The 21,347-nt window shown below is 37.7% G+C and overlaps 1 protein-coding gene across 4 annotated transcripts in view; it reads right to left on the bottom strand.

The window, feature by feature from the left end:
• The window catches only part of FYB1 (FYN binding protein 1), a 47,442-nt gene extending 29,673 nt beyond the window's left edge, over window positions 1–17,769 (bottom strand). For all 4 annotated transcript variants that reach the window (XM_042825743.1, XM_042825744.1, XM_042825745.1 and 1 more), the window contains exons 1-2: window positions 17,608–17,769; window positions 11,031–12,177 (exon numbers count right to left, since the gene is read on the bottom strand). In XM_042825743.1, the coding sequence (XP_042681677.1) occupies window positions 11,031–12,150 (1,120 nt within the window). In that variant the 5' untranslated portion in view covers window positions 12,151–12,177; window positions 17,608–17,769. The remainder of the gene's footprint in view (window positions 1–11,030; window positions 12,178–17,607) is intronic.
• Between the last annotated feature and the right edge of the window lie 3,578 nt (window positions 17,770–21,347).

Below are 21,347 nucleotides of genomic sequence, written 5' to 3'. Positions count from 1 at the left end.
CAAGACTGTAGAAACAAACAGATGAGGGGTAAAAGAACACCAGAAAAATCTACAAATGATGTTGCTATCTGAAAACATTGGATGTACGATCAGTTTTGAGCTGTATGGTGGCTAAATATGAGATTGAATATTCAGAATACTTTGAGCAGAGCTGACTGGCATGAGGGAAATGATTTCAAACAACTGATGTGTAACATGCAGAAGCATATCCTTATCTAAAGGGGAACCAATATTAATTCCCCTTTGAACTTTAGTTGTTGGATGAACAACCTTAATGATCATTATTATTACTTTTCTCAGCGAGAATTATTTATAAAACTGAGCCAATTATTTTTGTATTGTACGGGAAAAATATATGCAGGAGAAGAATGGAATAGAGATGGAGTAAATGCAAGATAGTAGTAGTTTAAAATTAATTAAACAAATGAATGAAGAGCTTGACAATTTCTTTGACTTGTTCAATGTAAAAAACAAGGACATCATGCAGAGCATACAGTTCTATTTAAAAAGTAACCTTAGAAGTGCGGACACTGATAGTCTATATGAAATGTCAGTTGCATAAAAAATTCCCATGCTACAAAATCTTGCATTCAAATCAGGGGCTTTTTGATCATTTATCTTCCACATCTGCAAACAAGGAACATTATTGTTCCAAATTTAAAATTTCAGGAAGGCTCAGTTTCAGGAGGAAACTGATAATATCAGATATGTTCATTGATAAAACAAATTCTTTAGGATAAAATTGTCAGCATACTGCTTAAAAAGCTTCCTAAGATCTTGATGTTTAAATTTTATATTTCTTTCTATCAGTACTGAATAGTTACTTTAGTATTTAATAATTAATAGCAAAGCATTCCATAATAACTAGCTATTTACTATAAGAAGTATTCGGCTAACTAAAAGATCTTAATTATTTTCAGAAACTAGATATAAAGAACTTGATAGAAATGATCTTTAAGAAATGTATCAAATGATAAATGGAAGATTGAAGCATGAGAAGTTTCTGTCTTTCAGAATAGAAGCTATATAAATAAAAATTTTCATGGCAATTTTAGTGGAAGTATGTATATAATTGTGTTTAATGAAGATAGCTGTATTCTTCTACACCTGATTCAATCCTACAAGATGTTTTCTCTGGAAATTGAGAAAAAACTGTCTTGACTTTTCAAGTCAAAGTACATTTGCCAAAGTATACCATAAAAAATGTAAAATCTAAGCATTCAGTTTAGTCTTGATTTTTCTATGAACACTTCACAACTTGTGTGTATGTGCATGCTTGAGAGTATATTTAATAAAAAGAAAATGGTTATTGCTTTCTAGTAAAAATTGACATTCCAGGTTAAAAAGATTTGTGCATGTCTTCAGAAGGACAAATATGAAATAATATGCATAAAGCTTTGTGCTGTGTTTATGTAGCGTGGTTTAAGTGGTGGTGGGTGAAGAGAGTGCAGTGGTGGCTTCTGTGAGAAGATTCCAGCCATTTCAAAAAGGGACTCACCATGGCCAAAGCTGAGCCCATCAGCAAAACTTGTGTCACTTCTGTGATAACATATTTAAGAAAAGGAAAAAAAACAACATCGCGTAGCAGCAGTGGAAGAGAGGACTGAGAAAAACATGAGAAGGGCCCTGCAGGCACCAAAGTTAATGCAGGAGTTCAGGAGGTGTTCCAGGCACTGAGCAGGGGTGACCATGAGGGAGTGGCAGTGACAAAGCATTGCAGACTGATCTTAGCCCCCATTCCCCGTCCCTACACTGCTTGGCATAGGGAAGTTATAATGAAGTCAGGAGTGAAACTGAATCTGGGAAGGCAGGGGTTGGGAAAGGTTCTTTTGTTTATTGTTTCTGTTTACTTTTTTCTCACCATCATACTCTATATTAACAGTAAATTAAATCAGTCTTCCTCAAAGACTTGAATCGTAGAATTCTAGAATTGTAGAGTCATAGAATCACAGAGGTTGGGAAAACCATTAAGACCATGTAGTCCAACCGTCAACCATGCCTGTGGTCGTCCTAAACTTTGTCACTGAGGGCCAGATCTACACTTTTCTTGAAAATCTCCAGGGACTCCAGTGACTCCACCATTTCCCTGGGCAGCCTGTTCCAATACTTCATCACTCTTTTAGAGAAGAAATTTTTCTGAATATTCAACCTGAACCTTTCCTAGTGCAACTTACAGCTATTACCTTTAGTCTTGATGTAAATTACATGGGAGAAGAGGCCAACTGTTACCTCACTGCAATCCTCTTTTAGGTAGTTGCAGGGTGATAAGGTTTCCTCTGAGATTCTGCTTCTCTAGAGTGAACAATGCCAGTTCAGCTGCTCCCCATAAAACTTGTGCTCCAAATCAAAACTGAACACAGTTCCCACAGTGTGGCCTCACTAGTGCCGAGTACAGCTGCTGCTAGTCTGACCCACTTTATGTTTGTTTCCTTTTTTAAAAATTTATTAATTTATTTATTTTCAGAAACAGGATTGTGGAAAAGCACATGAAACCTCAGCTCTCCCTCCAAGGAATCCAAAAGTAGACAAATGATGGTAATCAGACCTGCGTCATCTACAGGAGAGTATTTCACTTCTACAGTGGAACTATGAAAGCTGGGAAAGTTGTTTTGGAAAACCATTTAGAACTCAGGAGTGTTCAGCAGTGCAGAAAATTGGATTTATTTTATAATATCGTTATTAACTTGTGCACTGTGACTTGCATAATACAATCAAAGAATGAAGGTTCATCTAAAGTCCTTCTTCATGTGAACCAAAATAGATCCAGGAAATGACAAGATAGAACAGAATATACAACACTGTACAGTTTTACGTATGAGAACCACCAGGGATATATTACTAAAACAATTAGGAGAAATTAAAGACATCCCAGCTCAAAGAGAAACTATGTCAGACTTGAAAGGTATGAGAATTGCAGGCATTTTTGTAAGCCAAACACAGAGGACTGGCTTGGATCTAGCTAAAAGTGAGAACTTCAGGCTTCAGGATGCATCTTACGAGCAACATGTTGATCAACACTCAGCTGAACATGAGCCAACAGTGTGCCTAAGTGGCCAAGAAGACCAATGGCATCCTGGCTTGTATTAGAGATAGTGTAGCAAGCAGGATTAAAGAAATTATCATCTGTCTGTACTCTGTTTTAGTGAGGCCGCACCCTGAGTACTATGTTCAGTTTTTGGCCCCTCAACAGAAGAAAGACATTGAGGCCCTTGCGTGTGTCCAGAGAAGGGCAGCGTGTGTGGTGAGGGAGTGGGAGCACAACTCTTAGGAGGAATGGCTGAGGGAACTGGGATTGTTCAGTCTGGAGAAGAGGAGGCTCAGGGGAGACCTTACTGCTCTCTGTAACTACCTGAAGGGAGGTTGTACCGAGGTGGGGTTTGGCCTTTTCTCCCATGTCACAAGCAATGGTTTAAGAGGGAATGGCATCAAGTTATGCCAGAAGAGATTCAGGTGGGACACAGGAGAAATTTCTTCTCTGAAAGAGTGGTCAGGCACTGGAATAAGCTGTTCAGGGGGGTGGTGGAGTCACCATCCCTGGAGGAGTTCAGTAAATGTTTAGATGTTGTACTGAGGAACATGGTTTCCAACTTTACTATGAAATTACCTGTAAATTAATGTGATACTCTGGATACCCATCGCTACAATTAACTGTAAAGCAAAACACAAATGAAAATAATAATGTGGAAATTTTCAGCTAGTTCTTATCATTTTTCTTGAGCTCTCACTTAAAATTGTTAGTGTAGATTGTATTCTTATTTTTATCTAGGATGAGACCAGATTTTGGAATACACGTGTCCTTGTTACAGCAAAATTATTTGTGTTTTGTTACCTATTGAATACAACCAAATGATGAAGATTCATCAAAAGCGTTTCACTATATGAGCCAAACAGGCCTAGGAAAGAAGAAGACATCAAAAACCGAAAAAAGAAAACTTAGAGAAAATTATTCAATAGAATCAGCTTCAATGCTTTTCTGTCTAGCACTTTTTGTTCCCTTTGTCAATTTTCATAATAATTCAAAGCTGTCTTTTTCTTTTTACCTCAGAAGTTTTCCTAGTGTTCTCAATACATCCACCACAAAGGTTTCTTTTGTATGCAGAATAATCCCATAGGCATTTTGTTGTTTTCATCCAGCACTGACCCCAGTTTAGTAGAACACTGGATTGTAAAATTACATAACACATCATGTCTTTCATTCAGTTCTTTGCAATTTCTGGACTAACTCAAAGAACATATTGGGAATATACTTGAATTCAAACCAGAAATACCTCAGATCAATTTCAATTACTCTGTTGATATCATTTTGCAATTGCTAGCAAGCAATCGTTTAGGTTTCTTCAACAGAATAAATAGGTGCATCTTCAGAATCTTAAATTATGCATCTTAGATACTGAATACACAACTCAGGATTGGGCTAAATGGCATTTAGCTTAGTCAACTGCAGGAATGACTCTAGAATTCGTATGTAGACTGAAAATACGGGAGAAAAACATTTGTGTGCTTGTCGTTCATACAAGGTTACTCATACACAGTCCACATTTTGCTGTTAATTTTACAGCAGTCTGGTCATATAAAAGGGAATAAGTATACCAAATAAGGTCTTACAAAAAAAAAAAAAAAAAAGAGAATATATCAGAGAAGATCTATGAGTGCGCCAATTATAGCAGCTGTTTTCTTAGGCAGATCAGTAATTTGTAGTCATATTTCAATCAGAGTGGTTATGTTCATTTTTAAATTGCAGTTTACTTTTTTTTTTTTTTTCACTGATATAAGCCAATCAGAGTTTTGGGGGGAACCCTTAAACAATTAAAAGCAACACTTACAAAACTTCAGTGACAGGATTTTTTCCATAGTATTAATATTCTTCTTTGCTGTGGAGAGTCCTGAAAGAGTCTCTGACTGAAGCAGACAGAAAGCACGTGGTTGCTCTTTGTTTGTTTACTGAAAATTTTCAACCTAATATTCTGTAATTATGATGCATTTAATTATAGCTGGAGAATGAAGAGAAAAGCAGAAGGACTGAGGGAAAATTAATTCAACTAGTTGGTTGGAACTGTCTTGTTTGAGCTAACGAAAGATAGTTTGTAATTACAAAGGAAGAAAAATCCTTTTTTGAAAGAAATCTTACAGTAATGCTGTCAGTGACAAAACTCCCTTGGGGCCAGATGCACTCAAGTGATGACAATGCACTTGTACAGAATTGCATATATTGTATGGGTTTTCGTACACTGTGGTCTGGTTTGCATCAAAACTCAGAGCTTTGAATGTGTTTCAGCCAAGTATCTTTCTTCAGTTCTAGGAACTTCAAAAATTGATTCTTCTGTTTCTCAGCCATGTTTAATATTTCAGTTTAATTTTGCTGAAAGATGAATCCTTTAGGTTCCCCTATGTACAAAGACAGCAAAGGAGGAATGTCTTTAAAGGAAATCTGAAAAGTTTTTACCTTAGTTTATTAATTACTTGCTAGTCCAGATTTCATAGCACTTTCAAGCAGATCAAGAAAAGTTATGTTATTTACACCATCACCTTGTTTTACTTCCATCTAGACAGATCGCTTGCCTCAAGTTACAATTCTCTTTCTCATCTTACACCTTATGACTGAGCTGTTTTGTAACTATCCAGTTGAACACTGAAGAAAAAACCACCAGTGACATTTTAAGTCTTGATTCTGCTGTAAACTGTAGTGACTTCCTGTGATTAAAAAAATCCCCTTTTTTTTTGTAACTTTGGAAGATGTTGTTTCATTTTGCCATCTTATAAGGACAACAATTTGCTGGCTTTAAGGGGCTCTCTAAAGATGGTCAAAATGTTATTTTGGCGGATGTAGTGCTTGTCACTTAGAAAAGTGTTGTGCTATCTTAGACAGCATGCTTTGCACCTCCACTTTTAATTCTGCCAATATCACATTATCCAATACAAACAGCTGTGCCACTGACTAGTTATGCGACATGTTGTAGAACAGAACGCTAATGCGGCCAGCAACACTGCCTGTATGCAAATTATAACTTTTCTTGCATGCATTATCTTCTCCTTGATTCAGTACAGTTTCCTTTCATTTCTCCCACCACCACTCAAAATCTTCTCCCAAGCAAAATTCAGAGCACTGGCGACTTCTACAGACTTCATGCGGGTGGCCATCTGTGCTGACAGGAACCCACTGAAGTCAGCCCAGGTGCAGTTCTCTGAAAGCAACTGTGTGTTGTGGCCTCACATGGAGTGATGTCAGTAAAACGGTTTTGTTTCTCTCTTTTATTTTTTAAAAAAAGCCCTGTTTGAACTTTGGATGCTTGTTATTAAACATTAATGTGAGTGTTATTTTCTGAGTGTAGAAAGCACATACATCCCACTGACTCCAAGCTGAGGTAAGTATGATCTCAAGAAAACAGATTTAGTGGGGCATGACATAAATTTAGAATCATAATTCTATGATTCTGAGTTGGAAGGGACTTGCAAGATCTTGAAATGAACTCCTGGCCTCTCATGTGAATACCCAAATACCAAACTCTATGATTCAGAGTGTTGTTCAAATGCCTCTTGAACTCCAGCAGCTTGGGGCTGTGCCTGCTGCCTTGTGCAGCCTGTTCCATGCCCACCACCCTCTGGTGCAGAGCCTTTTCCTAACATTCCTCTGACGCCCCCCTGATGGAGCTCCATGCCCTCCCTAGAACCCTTTTGCTGTCACCAGAGAGAAGTTGACATTTGTACCACAGTGCCATGTATTCATAGGCCCAGACTGGAATTTTTTGAAACCCATCTTCAGTGGAAAGGAGTAATAAATTTGCCTCAGCAGTGCACTTGTATCTGCAGGGGTGTTGCCAGGATAAAATGAAAATCTCTAATCAATAGCCAGGCAATCCATAACATTCATGCAGGAATGATGGGCTGTCTAAATCCTTCCCGTACATGTGAAGAACTGCTGCATCTGAGGTGAGTATTTCAGCCTCGTATATAAAGTTATTTTGTGCCCAATTAATACTTTTTAATGAAAAAAAAACTGTACAGTAGCTTTCATGGGAAAATACAGCAGTCAAAAAATTGAAGAAAAAAAAAAGAAAGCTGTGAACTGATGCTTTTGAGAAAGCCAAGTTCAAAATCCTGGTTTCAGTCAGTAAATACAAGTTTTCTGCACCGCAGGCAGATGTCCTTAGCACATCTTAAACAGTTGCCATGAATAAAGCTTCTCTCTTCACAAAAAGACACTATAAAGCTCAAGTTTTGCTCTAGTACAGATTTAAAAAACAAACAAACAAAAAACAAACAAACAAGCAAAAAAACAACAACAAACAAAAAAACAAACAAAAAAACAACAACACCCCAAAAGGTTAGATCTCAAAAATCCATCCTAATGAATGAGAAAGCCTTCTCCATTTCCTTCACTATCTCCGTTTTTTACTCAGTCTATAAATCACAGCAGATTATAAAGCAAATATGGCAAAGCTGCTATTTGTCAGGAAAAAGTAATGAGCAGAAAGAATTAGTGCTTTTCAGTCCTGAAATGACAGATAAAAGAAAAAAAGAAAATAAGAAAAAGCAGTTCAGTTAAACTGCCTTTCCAAAGCAGGTAGGTTTTGTCATTCAAGTTTCCAAGAAACCCAGCAGTAATGAATAACCGCCAAACTGAAAATTAGTTTTTTCAGGATTTGCTCTAGAACACCGGGTCTCTCCACCAAAAGTATTCTGCATAGTCTATACACTCTACTATTCTGGTCACAAAGAAATGACCTGCATTTAAAAAAGCCAAACATAACATCAAAGTTCACGTTAGCTGAACTGAAGGTCAATGTCAGCATGAACAGATTTGTATTTATATCATATCTCAATCTTCCACTCCTGATCTGGTCCAGAGCATATAATAGAAAAGGCTGTGGCTGATCTCTCCGTTCTACTTAGTTGTGTTTGTGATTTATAACGTATCTGGAGTGCAACCTGTACCACCACACTGGGCAGGTCCATCTTTTGGCCCTGTAACCAGTGCAGTTTATCCAAGCAAATGGCTGTACTCCCACTGATCAGTGACAACTGGAGATTCTCCTTCTAGCAGAAGCTCTGATATTATCTTCATAGCCGCATTCATGTGATCAATTCATTTGAAATACAGAGTAATATTTCTAGCTTTCAATTTAAGAAAGAGAATGAAAAAAACCAACACATTGTCACTACAAGAAGTGAAAGAAGTAAACAAGAAAACAAAATAAAGCAACAATCCGGATATTTTCTCCATTAATTGGTTAGAAGTAAAATTGAAAATTATTTTTTTTTAATTATTTACAATTTTGTGTTTCAGCCTTGGTCAGGATTACTCAAAGTTTTAGCTATTAAAGCTCATATTACTTTTGTTTAATCAAAACATTTGCAAGTACTCATTGCTGACAATGCTGCTTTTCCATTGTGAAATTTTTCTGGGCAATGAATGGACAGTCGTTCTTAACAATGCTCTATGCTGAAGAGATGGCTGTTCAAACTGTTATGAATTGATGTATTTCTTTTAAAGAGACACAAATTTATATAATCTCAAGACCTGGCCCTGGTAATGAGTTTGAGAGAGCATTTCCTTAAACACAGGATGACAGAGGGAAACCAGAATATAGCAGAATCTTCGCATCATAGACTCATAGAATGGTCTGGGTTGAAAAGGACCATAATGATCATCCAGTTTCAACCCCACCTCCATGTGCAGGGCTGCCAGCCACTAGACGAGGCTGTCCGGAGCCACAGCTGACAAGACAGTACATTTTATGATACTGATAAACTCCTTCTTTTTGAATAGCAGAAAATAGTAATAATTATATATAGCTACATGCATGCTCTATTGTGGCCTTTTGTCTTCATATAAACTCTGATAATTTTCATCTGATCGTGGCACTTTTAATTTGATCTGTCTCACAAAACCCAGTCTGGAGTGCATTCAGAACTGCCAAAACACAAGTAATGCTGTATTCTAAACACAAAAAGCACAAGTAAAATTTTATATCAAGTAATTGACATCAATTTACCTGATGGTTGTGGATTCCTTTAGAGCATCTGTTTTCAGCTTCATCAGATGCTGAATCATGTAATTGAGCATATCTCTTTCCTACTTAGTATATTTGAAATTTAAGAATCTAAGTTTGATCTGTTTAATTAACCTAAGAAAGATGCTTAATAGACTAATGTAGTTAATGTGAAATGACCCCCAGTGTCAGAAACAACTTAGCTGTGTGTTTTACATGACACAATTTGTAGTGGGACATAACTGCATAAAATGACTTGAGCTAAAAAATATTTGTGAGGCCTGAATATATTCTTTGCTTCCCGAACTCAATGTAGGTAATAGTGCATTAAGAAAAACAAGTAAACAAAACAAAAAAACAAAACAAAGAAGTGAAAAAAAAAAGCCCTCAAAATTTAACAGAAGAGTAATTTTTTTGTTGTTTCTATCCTTTATTCCCCTACATGCACTGCATTCTCCTGGACACATAAAGCTTAAAACTTTGATTTTAAAAATATGATCAGAATTTTTTATGTGATCATAATTCCCAGTACCTGGTCATATAACAAAAAAGAGAGAGAGCCCCCTCAGCTGCCCTACAACTTGGAATAAAAGCATGGCAATTGGCATCCCCCCCTCCTGTTGGAGGTGAAGACATCTGATTAGGTCGTGCCAAGGACTACCTGAAATGCACTGGGGGAAAAAACCTTGACCTAAAACTTTTAAGAACAGGTGTTTTAAAAGAAAATTAAGGACATGCAGAACATCTGAAAAACTGACCTCTCCTTCAAGGAGGTGACAGCAGATTTCTGGGTCTAACTTTAAGAAGAACCATCTTAGATAAATTAGATTTTCAGACACAGCGTTTTTTTTTTTTTTTTTCTCTTCAACTTGTCACACATGATGAAAGGAACTTGTTGAAGTAGAAGCAGGAGTAGAGTCATGGCAATTACTTTTCTTCACAGAATCACAGAATTGTAGGGGTTGGAAGGGAGCTCCAGAGATCATCGAGTCCAACCCCCTGCCAAAGCAGGTTCCCTACAGCAGGTCGCACAGGTAGGCATCCAGGCAGGTCTGGAACATCTCCAGAGAAGGAGACTCCACCACCTCCCTGGGCAGCCTGTTCCAGTGCTCCGTCACCTCACTGTAAAGAAGTTCTTGCGCACATTTGTGCAGAACTTCCTATGCTGCAGTTTCCAGCCGTTTCCCCTTGTCCTGTCTCCACTCACCACTGAAATGCACATACTCCTATAATTTTTAAATGCATTCACAGTCTATTATCACACGCAAAGCAATCTCAAGTTTTACAGAAATATATTAATATTTGTGCCTGGATTACAACTATAAGAAATTTTGAAGTTTTGGCTCTTCATAAAAATAGTGATGCAGAGCTTCAGATGCTGCAAACTTCTATGCTATTGAAATCACACAAATCTAATAGAAACTACAAAGTGAAGGAGATGCTTATAGAATCTAGATTTAGATTTGGGTATGAGATCTATGCAGTTCCACTTGGGAATGATTGATCTGTAATCTTGCAAAGTGTTCTAACGTGCACGGTATTCTAATATTCTGAACACTATAAAACCCAGTGGCTTATAGGGTCATTTGGTTAGTCACTGTGAATGTTAAAGAAGAAAAAAATGTTTGGTTACAACAGGTTTACTATCACTTAGATATCAAGATGTGCTCAGGAAGTTCATTTGAGAACAAAACAGAGCACATCAACACCTCAGTTATAGGAAGTAACTAGTACAGTGTCCGTTGTGAAAAGCACTTAGACTCGCTGCTACGAGTTATAGCTACATCTAAGCAGTTTTGAAAAACAAATAAACCCAATACAGAAAATATTCCTTCTATGCTATATGTTGCTGAGATAGAAAGAATATAATTTTAATTTCTGTCCTGCCCAGAAGAGGCAAAGGCATATACTAAGGCTTTAAGGGGCTGTCTGATGCACAGGTCTTGCGTCATTTTCAAACAGAAGGGAGGATTCCACCTGAAATGAATTGGGTGCTGAATGGGTAGAAAAGAAATAAAAGCAAGAACAGAGAGGACTCACTGTCTCTTGGGATGCTCTTCTGGAACCTTTCCAGGTCCACGCTGGGTGGTCGGCTGGGCTTCTGTGGGGGCTGGCCCAGCTTGAACAGCGGGGGCAAAGACTTCCGTTTCGGGGCTCCTGAGCTCCTGTCCCAGTCATCCTTCTCTTCTGACCCACCCAACGACTTTCCTGCAGCAAACGCTGTGTTTGTTTTATGGAACTTGGGAGGAGATAAACCAGATTCTTCCTGGATGATTTTGTTCAGAAAGATATTCCTGGAGGCACTCACTCCCTTTTCTTCAGTCTTTTCCTCTGCATTTTTGGGAGTGCCTTGAGATTCGCTGGACCAGTGGCCAGTAGGTTTCAGAGCCATGGTAGAAAAATGACTGCCTACAGTTTCTGCAGCGCACTTACTATTTTCATCCATTTCCTTTGTTGCTTTAAATGAGTGCATATTTGGTCTAGGGCCTCCTAGACCTTTATGTGGGAAAGCATTTTTACTTGAGGTGTCTTCATTGTGGGAAACTGTAAGGTTTACAGTAGGCTTCTGTGCAAGAGCTGGTTTGGAGAAAGAAGGCTTAGGATCATTTTCTTGTGTTGCAGACATGAACTTTTCCTTAACTCCAGCTACTTTTGAAAATGATGCTTTTTCTTCACTCTCTTGTGCTTCAGAATTAAAATTTGGCTTTGTTCCCAGAGGCCTTTTTTCCTTCTCTTGAGGAGCTGAATTAAGAAGCTTGTTCCCTGCAGGTTTTGGATACAGAGACTTCAGCTCTTCTTTTGCCAAGTCACTGCTTTTAGTAGGGGTTTTAGTGTATCCAGCTTTTCCATCACTTTCCCTATTAGTTGCCTGAAGGTGAGCCCCAAACCTTTGCCCAACTGGTTTCAAATATGGGGGCTTTGGATCCTTCTCTGTCTTATCTTCAGTTGAAGGCTTGACTGCCAGAGGAGGCTTAGGATGAGCAGGTTTTTGAGAAACACTGGGTCCTGAAGAAGCTGCATTTCCTTGACTTGCAAATTTCTCAAATACTGCTTTCCTTGTTTGTAATCCTGAATGGGTTGGTTGTCCTGTGACTTTAGAGAGTCGAATGTTACCAGAAACATCCTCTGAAGGGCTGTTACCCACGTTAAACTTCGCCATGAGTGACTTCACATCTGCCTTTCCATCCTATGGGCATAGAGAAATAACAAAGAAAAAGAAACAATGAGAAAGTGTCAGTTGAAATGTTCACACATACTGTACTTTAAAGAATTTCCTGGTCTGAGGCTTGTAGTACTGCTGATTGGCTGTGGAGATATTGTAGCACATCTTCCTGTAGGGTTAGAAAAGCTAAGCACTTCGTTGCATTCCTGCTGTGGTTATATAATCTTCTAAATTTTTCACGACAGGTTCTGCATTCAGACAGTGATCATTCAGCTCCTTTTGTTCATAGCATGATTTCTGATTATTTCTGGAACCAGGAAGTAAACAGCTGGTATATATTTACATGAAGATATCCACAACTTCAAAATTAAAGTATTCCAAAAGATATGAGTATCCTGTACTTAGAAAAATATACTGGATATACTGGAATAGAATATACTGGAACCTGGACAGTACGTCAAAATGGTGTTATTTATACCAGATCTTTAGAGAACTGAGAGTTGCATAAACAGAAAGTCTTCTGTTTTGGAGAGATTGTGCGACAGATTTTCTTTCCCTTCTCAGCAATTTGCTTTCCTACTGCTCTCCACCTTCCCCTGCTTTGTCCTTGTTTCTGTTCTCCATTTTATATCTGATAAACACTGTACATGGGTAGACTGAAAGTGAAAATATATGGAGTAAAATGGGAAGAAATGACAACCAGTAAGCAAAAATACTGTAAAAGGAAGAAGATGAAGAGTTCAAAGTGAGTAAAATTCATTAGAAAATGTTTTAATTGGAGAGCTCTATTTAAGACCTTTGAGGATCAGCCTTCGATATGAACTGGGAACAAAAGCTGAATACAGTTTGACTCAGTGCAGTTGTTACACAGTTCAGTGAAAGATTTGAGCAAAGGGAAGTGAGGTAGTCACACCACAATGGCCTGGGTCCACTCTTGTGTTATAGTTGTCATCAGCAGCAGGGGCTACTCCTTTGCAAGCACACAGTAGTGTCAGAACTGATTCATAGCTTGTACTAAGTGAGATCCATTTTATGCAGGAAGGTCAAAATGTAAAACTAATGTTATGAAGCAGGGATGTTAGAGCTAGTAACTGCCCTAAATTCTCTGTTTAGAAACAAAGATTATCACTATCCAGTACAGTACATAATGGTCTAAAAGAATATTTTAAAGTAAGATCAGCAAATGAATTATGTCTTCAGCCAGTACGGTTTCAGTGAGCATTTAGTAATTTTTTAACTTCATTAACAAGATTTTCTGAACTGTGGTTGTCTTCTCCTTTTGCCTTCTGTTTGGTTCTGTCATGCTATGAATTTCCTGATAAGCTGGAGTAGTTTCACTTGTGACTTCTGCAACATAAATTTAACTTTCTCAGTCTTTCAATACCACCAAGAAATTCAGTCTTTCCAAACTACACTGCACTACAGAGCTACTTAAAAGAAAAGCAGCCAAAACAGTTTGAAACCTATCCCCAGAGTACTCGATTATCTCTTTTTCTCTTGTAGGAAAGGGAGGAAATGCATATGTACTATGGAGATTATCAGGCTTAAGCTATCTACTGCTGGTTGCTATACGTGCGCTCAAACACACACACAGTCACACTACATAGATACATAAATATATATCACTAATCATTCAAGATTTCTCACATAAAACCTCACAAAGCACTGATTTTACCCACATAATGAGAAAATCAGGCTGATTTCAGTGCCAGAAAGAGTAACAAAAACTTCTGGTTTTGATCTCTTGAATCAGATGCTTTTTGTTTGTTCGTTTGTTTGTTTTTTGACTTCAGTAGCAAAATCTAAACCATCAAAAATACAGTGTTTTAAATATTCAGAACTTGTAAATGACAATCTAATCAATAGCTTGGCCATCTCAGAAGCTTATTTCTTTTGAAAGTTATAGGAATAATTTGGTTCTTCTTTCTTCCATTTGTAATTAATGAAAGCATTCTGTACGAAGCTACAGTAAAGTGAATGTTTGGGATAACAGACATTCAGCATGTAAACCTTTCAGAGGTTGGAAATAGGGATTTTAAGAAAGTTTTTCTGTTGTAATGTGCAGTTTCTGAGAACTTTTCTATATCCTGGCAATAACAAGATCAATTACATTCATACAGGTTTTCAAAGGCATTAAACAATCCACTACTGCCCTGTTTATTTTCTGTAAAGACTACCTACATCAATAGATTTGTTTTAAAAAATGCCTTCCTGGCACTGTGAAGATTTCAAACATTGTCCTTATGAAACAGATGTACAAGCTCCTAAAAAACAAGCTCCTGGAGATGTAGAGGGGCTTACAATCAGCAACATCACCTCACTCACCGTGAGCTCAGTAGTGAGGGTAGCACTCTAAGAATCAAAGGAGAGTAAGAAACTGAGAAATCTTTCTGCGTCTCTATAATGTATATAATCATTCCCTGATTTAACAAACGTATAACAGGAGCCATATTGAGGATTCTAAGGTAAGATCTAACTGTCAGTTAGACAGATGGACAATCTTTTATTAGTGATTATTACTGTTCCTGCATTTCCCTTCCCAGAAGGGACAACAGTTACCTCTTCCATTAGCATATACAATATGTTGTACTTAATGAAACAGGAACTTGAAAAGATTGTGAAATTGGATTAAGTTTACCCCATCTTTCCTACCCGAAGTGCAGTGTGCATGTTAGACAGAGGAGTCTCATGCAAGAAGTATTTAGGTAATATTCTAAATTTCTGTTTGCATTCTCTTAGACTCAGTACAGCATTCACCTTTTGAACTGAGCCACAAAGATGGTGAAGGGCCTGGAGTATTGCCCCTATGAAGAAAGGCTGAGTGAACTGGGTCTGTTCAGCCTTGAGAAAAGAAGACTGAGAGGGGACCTGATCCAGGTCTATAAATATCTGAGGTGTGGGGGGCAGAGGGGCAAGGCCGGACTCTTTTCAGCTGTATGTGGAGACAGGAAAAGGGGAAACAGCCAGAAAATGCAGCATAGGAAGTTTTGCACAAATGTGCGTAAGAACTTCTTTGCAGTGAGGTGACGGAGCACTGGAACAGGCTGCCCAGGGAGGTGGTGGAGTCTCCTTCTCTGGAGATGTTCCAGACCTGCCTGGATGCCTACCTGTGCGACCTGCTGTAGGGAACCTGCTTTGGCAGTGGGGTTGGACTCGATGGTCTCTGGAGGTCCCTTCCAACCCCTACAATTCTGTGATTCTGTGAACTGCTGGAAGCAGCACAAGGTACACAGTAACAATTCCTTTGCAAGGAGATGGATGCATTTAAATGTGCTTGACTCATATCTAGAAAAATACTTTGGTTTTGATTCCCAGGTGTTAATCAAGGAGATTTGCATGAGTGTGCTTTCCCATTTTCCAGTTCCTTCAGATAGGACCCATGCAGATATGAAGATACATTTGCACAGAATTCTTCAAAGAGTAGATTACATTTACATTTCAGTGTACAAGTGCAATTGTCCATTATTTACAATATATATATATTTTTTCAAAATAACAGTATAATGAGAACACAGCAAAAGTAAAAATTCCAAATTATTTTCTCTGAAAATGTCAGTCTGAACTGACAGTCTGATTAAAAACAAAACAAAAATAAATATATATTATTTCATTTCCATCTTGATGAAGCCAAAAGAGTTTTTCACTTCTGTTTCCCCCAGTGGTTGCTTTTTCTTTGAGTCAATAGCACCACTGGATCAATGAAGGCAACAACAGATGTGCACGTATGGTTTTTAGTTCAACAAATAAAACGTGTGTTACTGTAGCATGTACAAGTTTACAAAGCTATCATTTTAAGAAAAAAAGCATGCATATATGTGAACTCTGTTATTGTGAAAAAAAAATTACAAAAGCTGCTAACCACTGAAGGAATTGAGCTCTAATCCATGGACAAGATACAATGCATAAGGTATGTGGAAAAAAAGGTAAAGAAAATGAGTAATGCAAATTAAAGATAAATACAGTTCTGAAAGTCAGTTGGCAACATAAAAGCCTAATTTAGGTTCTACAGAAGTGTATGGATTGAGGGATTTTAGCTATTTGCATAAAATTCTAGTATTTTATATTAATGATAAATTTTGCTTGACTATTTCTTTTTCCAGACAGAGAGATTTCAAAATTACCAGTTGTACAGCAATCGGCAAAAAAATAACAATTTTTTATTTTCAGAAGGGACAAATAATATTCAGTTTACTTGTCTTGACTCTGGTTGTAATAATTAGTTAAATAAAACTTCTTTTAATTAAGAGTTCAACATTTGGAAAGTGGAGTCAAGATATTGCAGTGTTCTGTACCTACAGATGTACACAGCAGAAGTGTGAAAAACAAGCAGAAAGACAGCATCTGCTCAAATAGAAAGAATGGCAGATACAGTGCTTGTAGAGTAACGAGCCCAATATTTCAGATTGGAAATATTGAAAGGGCCAGCAGTTATTCTCTTTGCTTTTCTTGAAAGGCTGATCTTTCAACAGTCTGCAGGACAGGATAGATGGAAATCTATGGGATTCCTTGGAGAAAGGTCAGCAGCCTTTTTGTCTCCTTGATGAAATCTTTTAAAATATCTGATGCCAGCAAATGAAAGTAGCACATCCACACAGACATGTGGTTGTCAAACTGGGACAACCTGACTACACAGTATTCTGTATCTTTTCCACAGTGTATTCCACTAAACCTCTTTTGTCCCTCTCTTGTAATGTTTTCTCATCTGTCCCGCAATCCTAAAATCAAATACACAATGTTGCAGAAAAATGAGAACAGTGTAATACTTCCATTCCATTCTGTGTACAGCAACTACCTTTCAAGAATCTTTAATTCGACTCTGATCATTCTAATAAAGCTAAGAAACCTCAAGCTCTTGGCACTGTAAAGATCCTACCACTACTTCTAGAATTTCAAGATCCTGTATGACTTTAAAGAACATTTTGTGCAGTGTTAAGACATCAATTACTGTTCTGAAGCTCTACTGGAAAGAAAAATATCTTCCATGACCCACTACAAAAAATACTTGCAGTCTTTTTTGTATCTCTCATATGCACTGACATTCAATGATATCTCAATTCAGAGTATGATATATGTAATGAAAAAATACCTCCAAACCAACAGCCACAAATAATACAAAAAGATTAAGCTGAGTTGTAGCTAGATGATTTATAATTCTATCTAGAAAATAATTGCCTCTAATTGCCTCTCATTTCTCTTAGTCTTCAAAATGCAAATGTCACTTAAAGTAGGGCTGCCTTTAGTAAAAACTTAGGCAACCAAACACAAACCTTAGAGAGAGAAAAGACAGTTTCGTCAACTTGGCAACTTTTCAGCTGGACAATCAGTTGCAAGAAAATTTTACAATAGAATTTCCACATGTACAAGGTCATACATAATATCTTTCACTGTTTATATATTTTTTTTTCCTTGAACTTTGTGCTTTTATTTGTTAGATAAACAAGTACAACAATTTACCTGGACTTCCCAAAGCTCTCCAGTATTTTGATACAAGCAGAAAAACGAGCTCCCTCAATGAGACAATCCACGGAGTCTGTCACATTAGCAGCCTATTGTGTTTGCTAAGAGGAGTTCTCAGAGAGCTTGCCTAAGAGAGGCTTTGCTTGTGGTTTTCATTATCATGACCAGTAGAAAAAAAGCTGCTGTCCTCAGGATATTAGGTAAGAAGTGGCAGAGGAAAAGGGAACTAAAATGTGTTCAGGCTGGCTGTTGCCACCGGCTATATTCATTACACGATATCTTAAGAGCAGAGTGAGCTCCAGCATTGCATTTGCACCATATTGCCGTATTGGTACGTACACGCTTGAGTTTTAGAGAACAATATTTAAGGAAATATTTGTGGGAATTAAAATTGTAAAGAAAGCATATGGACCTCTTGGGTCATGAAGTCTAACCACCTGCTGCCAAAAAGAATCACTGCATCCATTCCTAGTCATCAACCGAAGATGTCAGCTAAGGTGTTGTTTTGCTCCCACTCTTGCCAGTAGTTTCTCAAGATATTCTGCTGGCCATTTTTTCTAAAGCTTTCGCTTTAACAGAGTTTTTGTTGTTGTTGTTTTTAAATTATGATCATAATCCTTTTTTTTTTTTTTTTTCCTTCACCCTTTTGCCTCTCAGTTTACTGCAAAAATCAAAGACTTTGGTATGATATAGGATAAGAAAGATACTGAGAAAACGAGTTTTATGAGAAACTCCAAACCTGCTGAAGATAAATGCAAAACATAAGGCACAACCCTCTGCTAAATACAGCTCAGTGAACTTTCTGGAGCTCTGCATGGTAATGAGATCGCAGATGAAAAAATTTGTCTTCAAGCTTCACTAGATGTTGCTTGCTTCTTCCTCATTATTCATCACTTCTTCTTCTGTGCATTTTTTAAAAAATTTTTGAATGCCCAATTAAAGCACTGGAGGTGCTCGGCATTTCTGGATTAGTTGTGCAAACATTTCTATTTTAGCTAGTTCAGAAGACTATTAGCGTGTTGGAGAAAGCTTACTTGAGACAAAAATACTACTACTTTCTCTGTATGTGTCACTTGCCAATGAAAACAATTTTTAAAAATTACATCAATTTTTTTTTCTTAGTGGGAGAAACGCAGTTCTGAGCAATATTCTTCATGCTATTCATTCTGCTATGCCCTGTATTTGATTTATAAACTCATATTTATTTGTGAAAATACACATTGATCACAAGCTGAAGCTTTTATCATTAGTCTCACAGCAGATTGCACTTTGTAACTTGCTATTCTATTTGGCAGACTGCACAACTGTTTTACAGTGCTATATGTAACAATATAATCATTTCGCACTGGTAAACTACTGCAAGTTATGGCTCACATTATCAGGCAAATCATACAGCAATCAAAGAATGAACTCCTCTTGGAAGCTCTGAGTGCTAGAGAGTTCCTGCCTTCTCTTTCATCCACTGCACAGTTGTAAAGACGTTCCTAATTGATAGAAGGCTGCTGAGAAAATGAATTGCAACAAGAACACCAAAAATCACAGTTTAGGCTGCAAAAGTGCTGTGAACGTTGCTCATCTACAATATGTATGATTCATTTTATACTTGCAGGTGCAACGGCTTCCTGGATCCCCTCTATTTCTTCCGCATAGAGTGGAGTATGTTTCTGAGTACTTTGGGGAAATCAGTTTTTCTTTATCTGAAGAAAGAATGTGAAGGAATTAGTATTTTAAGGAACATGACCTGCAAGCCTGAAAGCACACTGGAGCTGTTTTGTACTACTACTACTTTCCGCAAAAACAGAAGCAGAAGCAGCAATAAGAACTTCACAGATTTAAGCATGACAAACATATCAAATAAAGACGCTATCTTCTTGTATAGAAGCATGCCATTTCAGAATTGGTGTAAACCAAAACTGGCATCTACAGCCCAGTATAACAATGACTTTCCAAAATTCTCAAGTGCAAAATTTATCACTGCAGTCTTATGTGCTTTTTGTTAATAGAGCATTTACTCAAATTTTGGTTTCCACATATCTTTTGGAAAAATATCTGCTTAATAATTTATTTTGTCATAATCAGACAAAAGATAAAAGGGGAAAAAAGTTGCCTCTGACTTGCTCTGCTTTAAGATGCTTTAAGTTTATTTTTTAAGGCAACTTTCATACGTTGTTGTTCACCCTACAGTGGCAGTCAGTCGCAACTGTCTGAACGGCTTTGGGCTTCCAGGTCAGTGCTCACAAAGAATGTCACAGTCATGATCTTGTTACAGCCACGGCTGTGTTGGTATCTTTACTTGGTATGCTGTGAACTGGAGACGTGAAATTCTATTAAGAAAAAAAAAAACAAACATAACTTTTTTGCTTTCCATGTTGTTTTAGCATGCTTCCTTTCGCTGATCTTAGTAATCAATGTGATTCCAAAGCAGGTCTGATAGCATAACAGAATTGGCTGTGGAGACTGGAGGAAGATTGGGAGATGAGCAACACAGAAATTACGTTTTGGCCAGGTAATCCTTAAACCACATCTACAAAATGTTCATGGGAGAGCCCTTTCGGACAGGTGCACTAACATCAGTAAAGCAAGCCTGGCAGTCCCCTTCCTAGGTCAGAAGTAGTTGTTCCATCTGTAATGTAAAATGCATGCAGATACGTGGAGTGCTTAATAAAAACAAGTCAGTTTTTCGGAGAAGCCTGTCTTTCAATCTCCTCATAACTCCCGTAGGTCTTTTGCCACCTAGTGGCAGACCAAGTTCAGCAGAAGAGATTATGTATTTTTCCTGCGGAAAATCAGTTGCATGTGCCTGTTCTCAGAGGGTTAGTCTGTCTAGTTTCATGCCACTCCTAGAAGATAACACTTCAACAATTCTACCACAGTCAGAAGACGAGGCAATGAGTTAATATGCCTGCTTAGCACTGCTATGCCAATCCTGGGAGCAGTGCTGAGAGTGTGTGCCATACAGACGCTGCCCACGACAGGTAGCCATGGCTGTGATCCAGTTACAGTATCATTCTGGAAAGCACCTGATTTTCAGTAGAAATTTGATATTCATGAACACTGGCAGGAGCTTCTGTTTTTATTGCTATAATTCTTGTCAGAGCAGACTGTGTTATCTTTGTGTCTGCAAGACAGGGCCAGACTTCCTGAAATGTGTGCTGTTCCAATTCCACAAGGTTGATATTTGAAAGCAGTTTTAGTATTTCTGACACAAGTTTGATGTGGTCATGAACAAATTAACGGCATTGTCTCATGTCTAAATGCACTGTCATATATACGGCAACAGCTGGGCTTCCCAGATACTATTTGTGGACAGCTGACAGGCAGGATACCCTGAAAGCGCATCAAGTTGATGCTGTGGTTCTTTTAGACTGCCATAATTAAATTCTGATGAAAGTGTTGTATATAATTACCATCTCAAGATTTCTTTATACTAATGGGAGTCAGCTTTTGAAAACTGAAGAAAGAAGGCAAAAGATGATGACAGAACTTCCCCATGCCCGTTAAACTTTGTAAAGCAAATGTTTCTGCCATAGAGGAAAGTTCAGTGTACTCCTGAGTGTCACAGTCATGTGCCTGTCCTTGTGGATCAGCTTGGCTGTAAGCACTGCACTAAACCACTCATTTCAGAGCATAGGTCTTCCAGTGAACATCAAAAGCTGATGTAAAACCTCTATTAGTACAAAAAAAATTATATTTTAAAAGACTTTTTTTTTGTTTTTTTTTATGTTTTTTATTTTTTT

Source organism: Centrocercus urophasianus, unplaced genomic scaffold (genome assembly GCF_019232065.1).
Source record: "Centrocercus urophasianus isolate 14NV4802_14NV808 unplaced genomic scaffold, USGS_Curo_1.0 seq_25, whole genome shotgun sequence".
Taxonomy (NCBI): Eukaryota; Metazoa; Chordata; class Aves; order Galliformes; family Phasianidae; genus Centrocercus; species Centrocercus urophasianus.
Note: the sequence above shows the minus strand (reverse complement) of the source record. Positions and strands in the feature narration are given on the sequence as shown.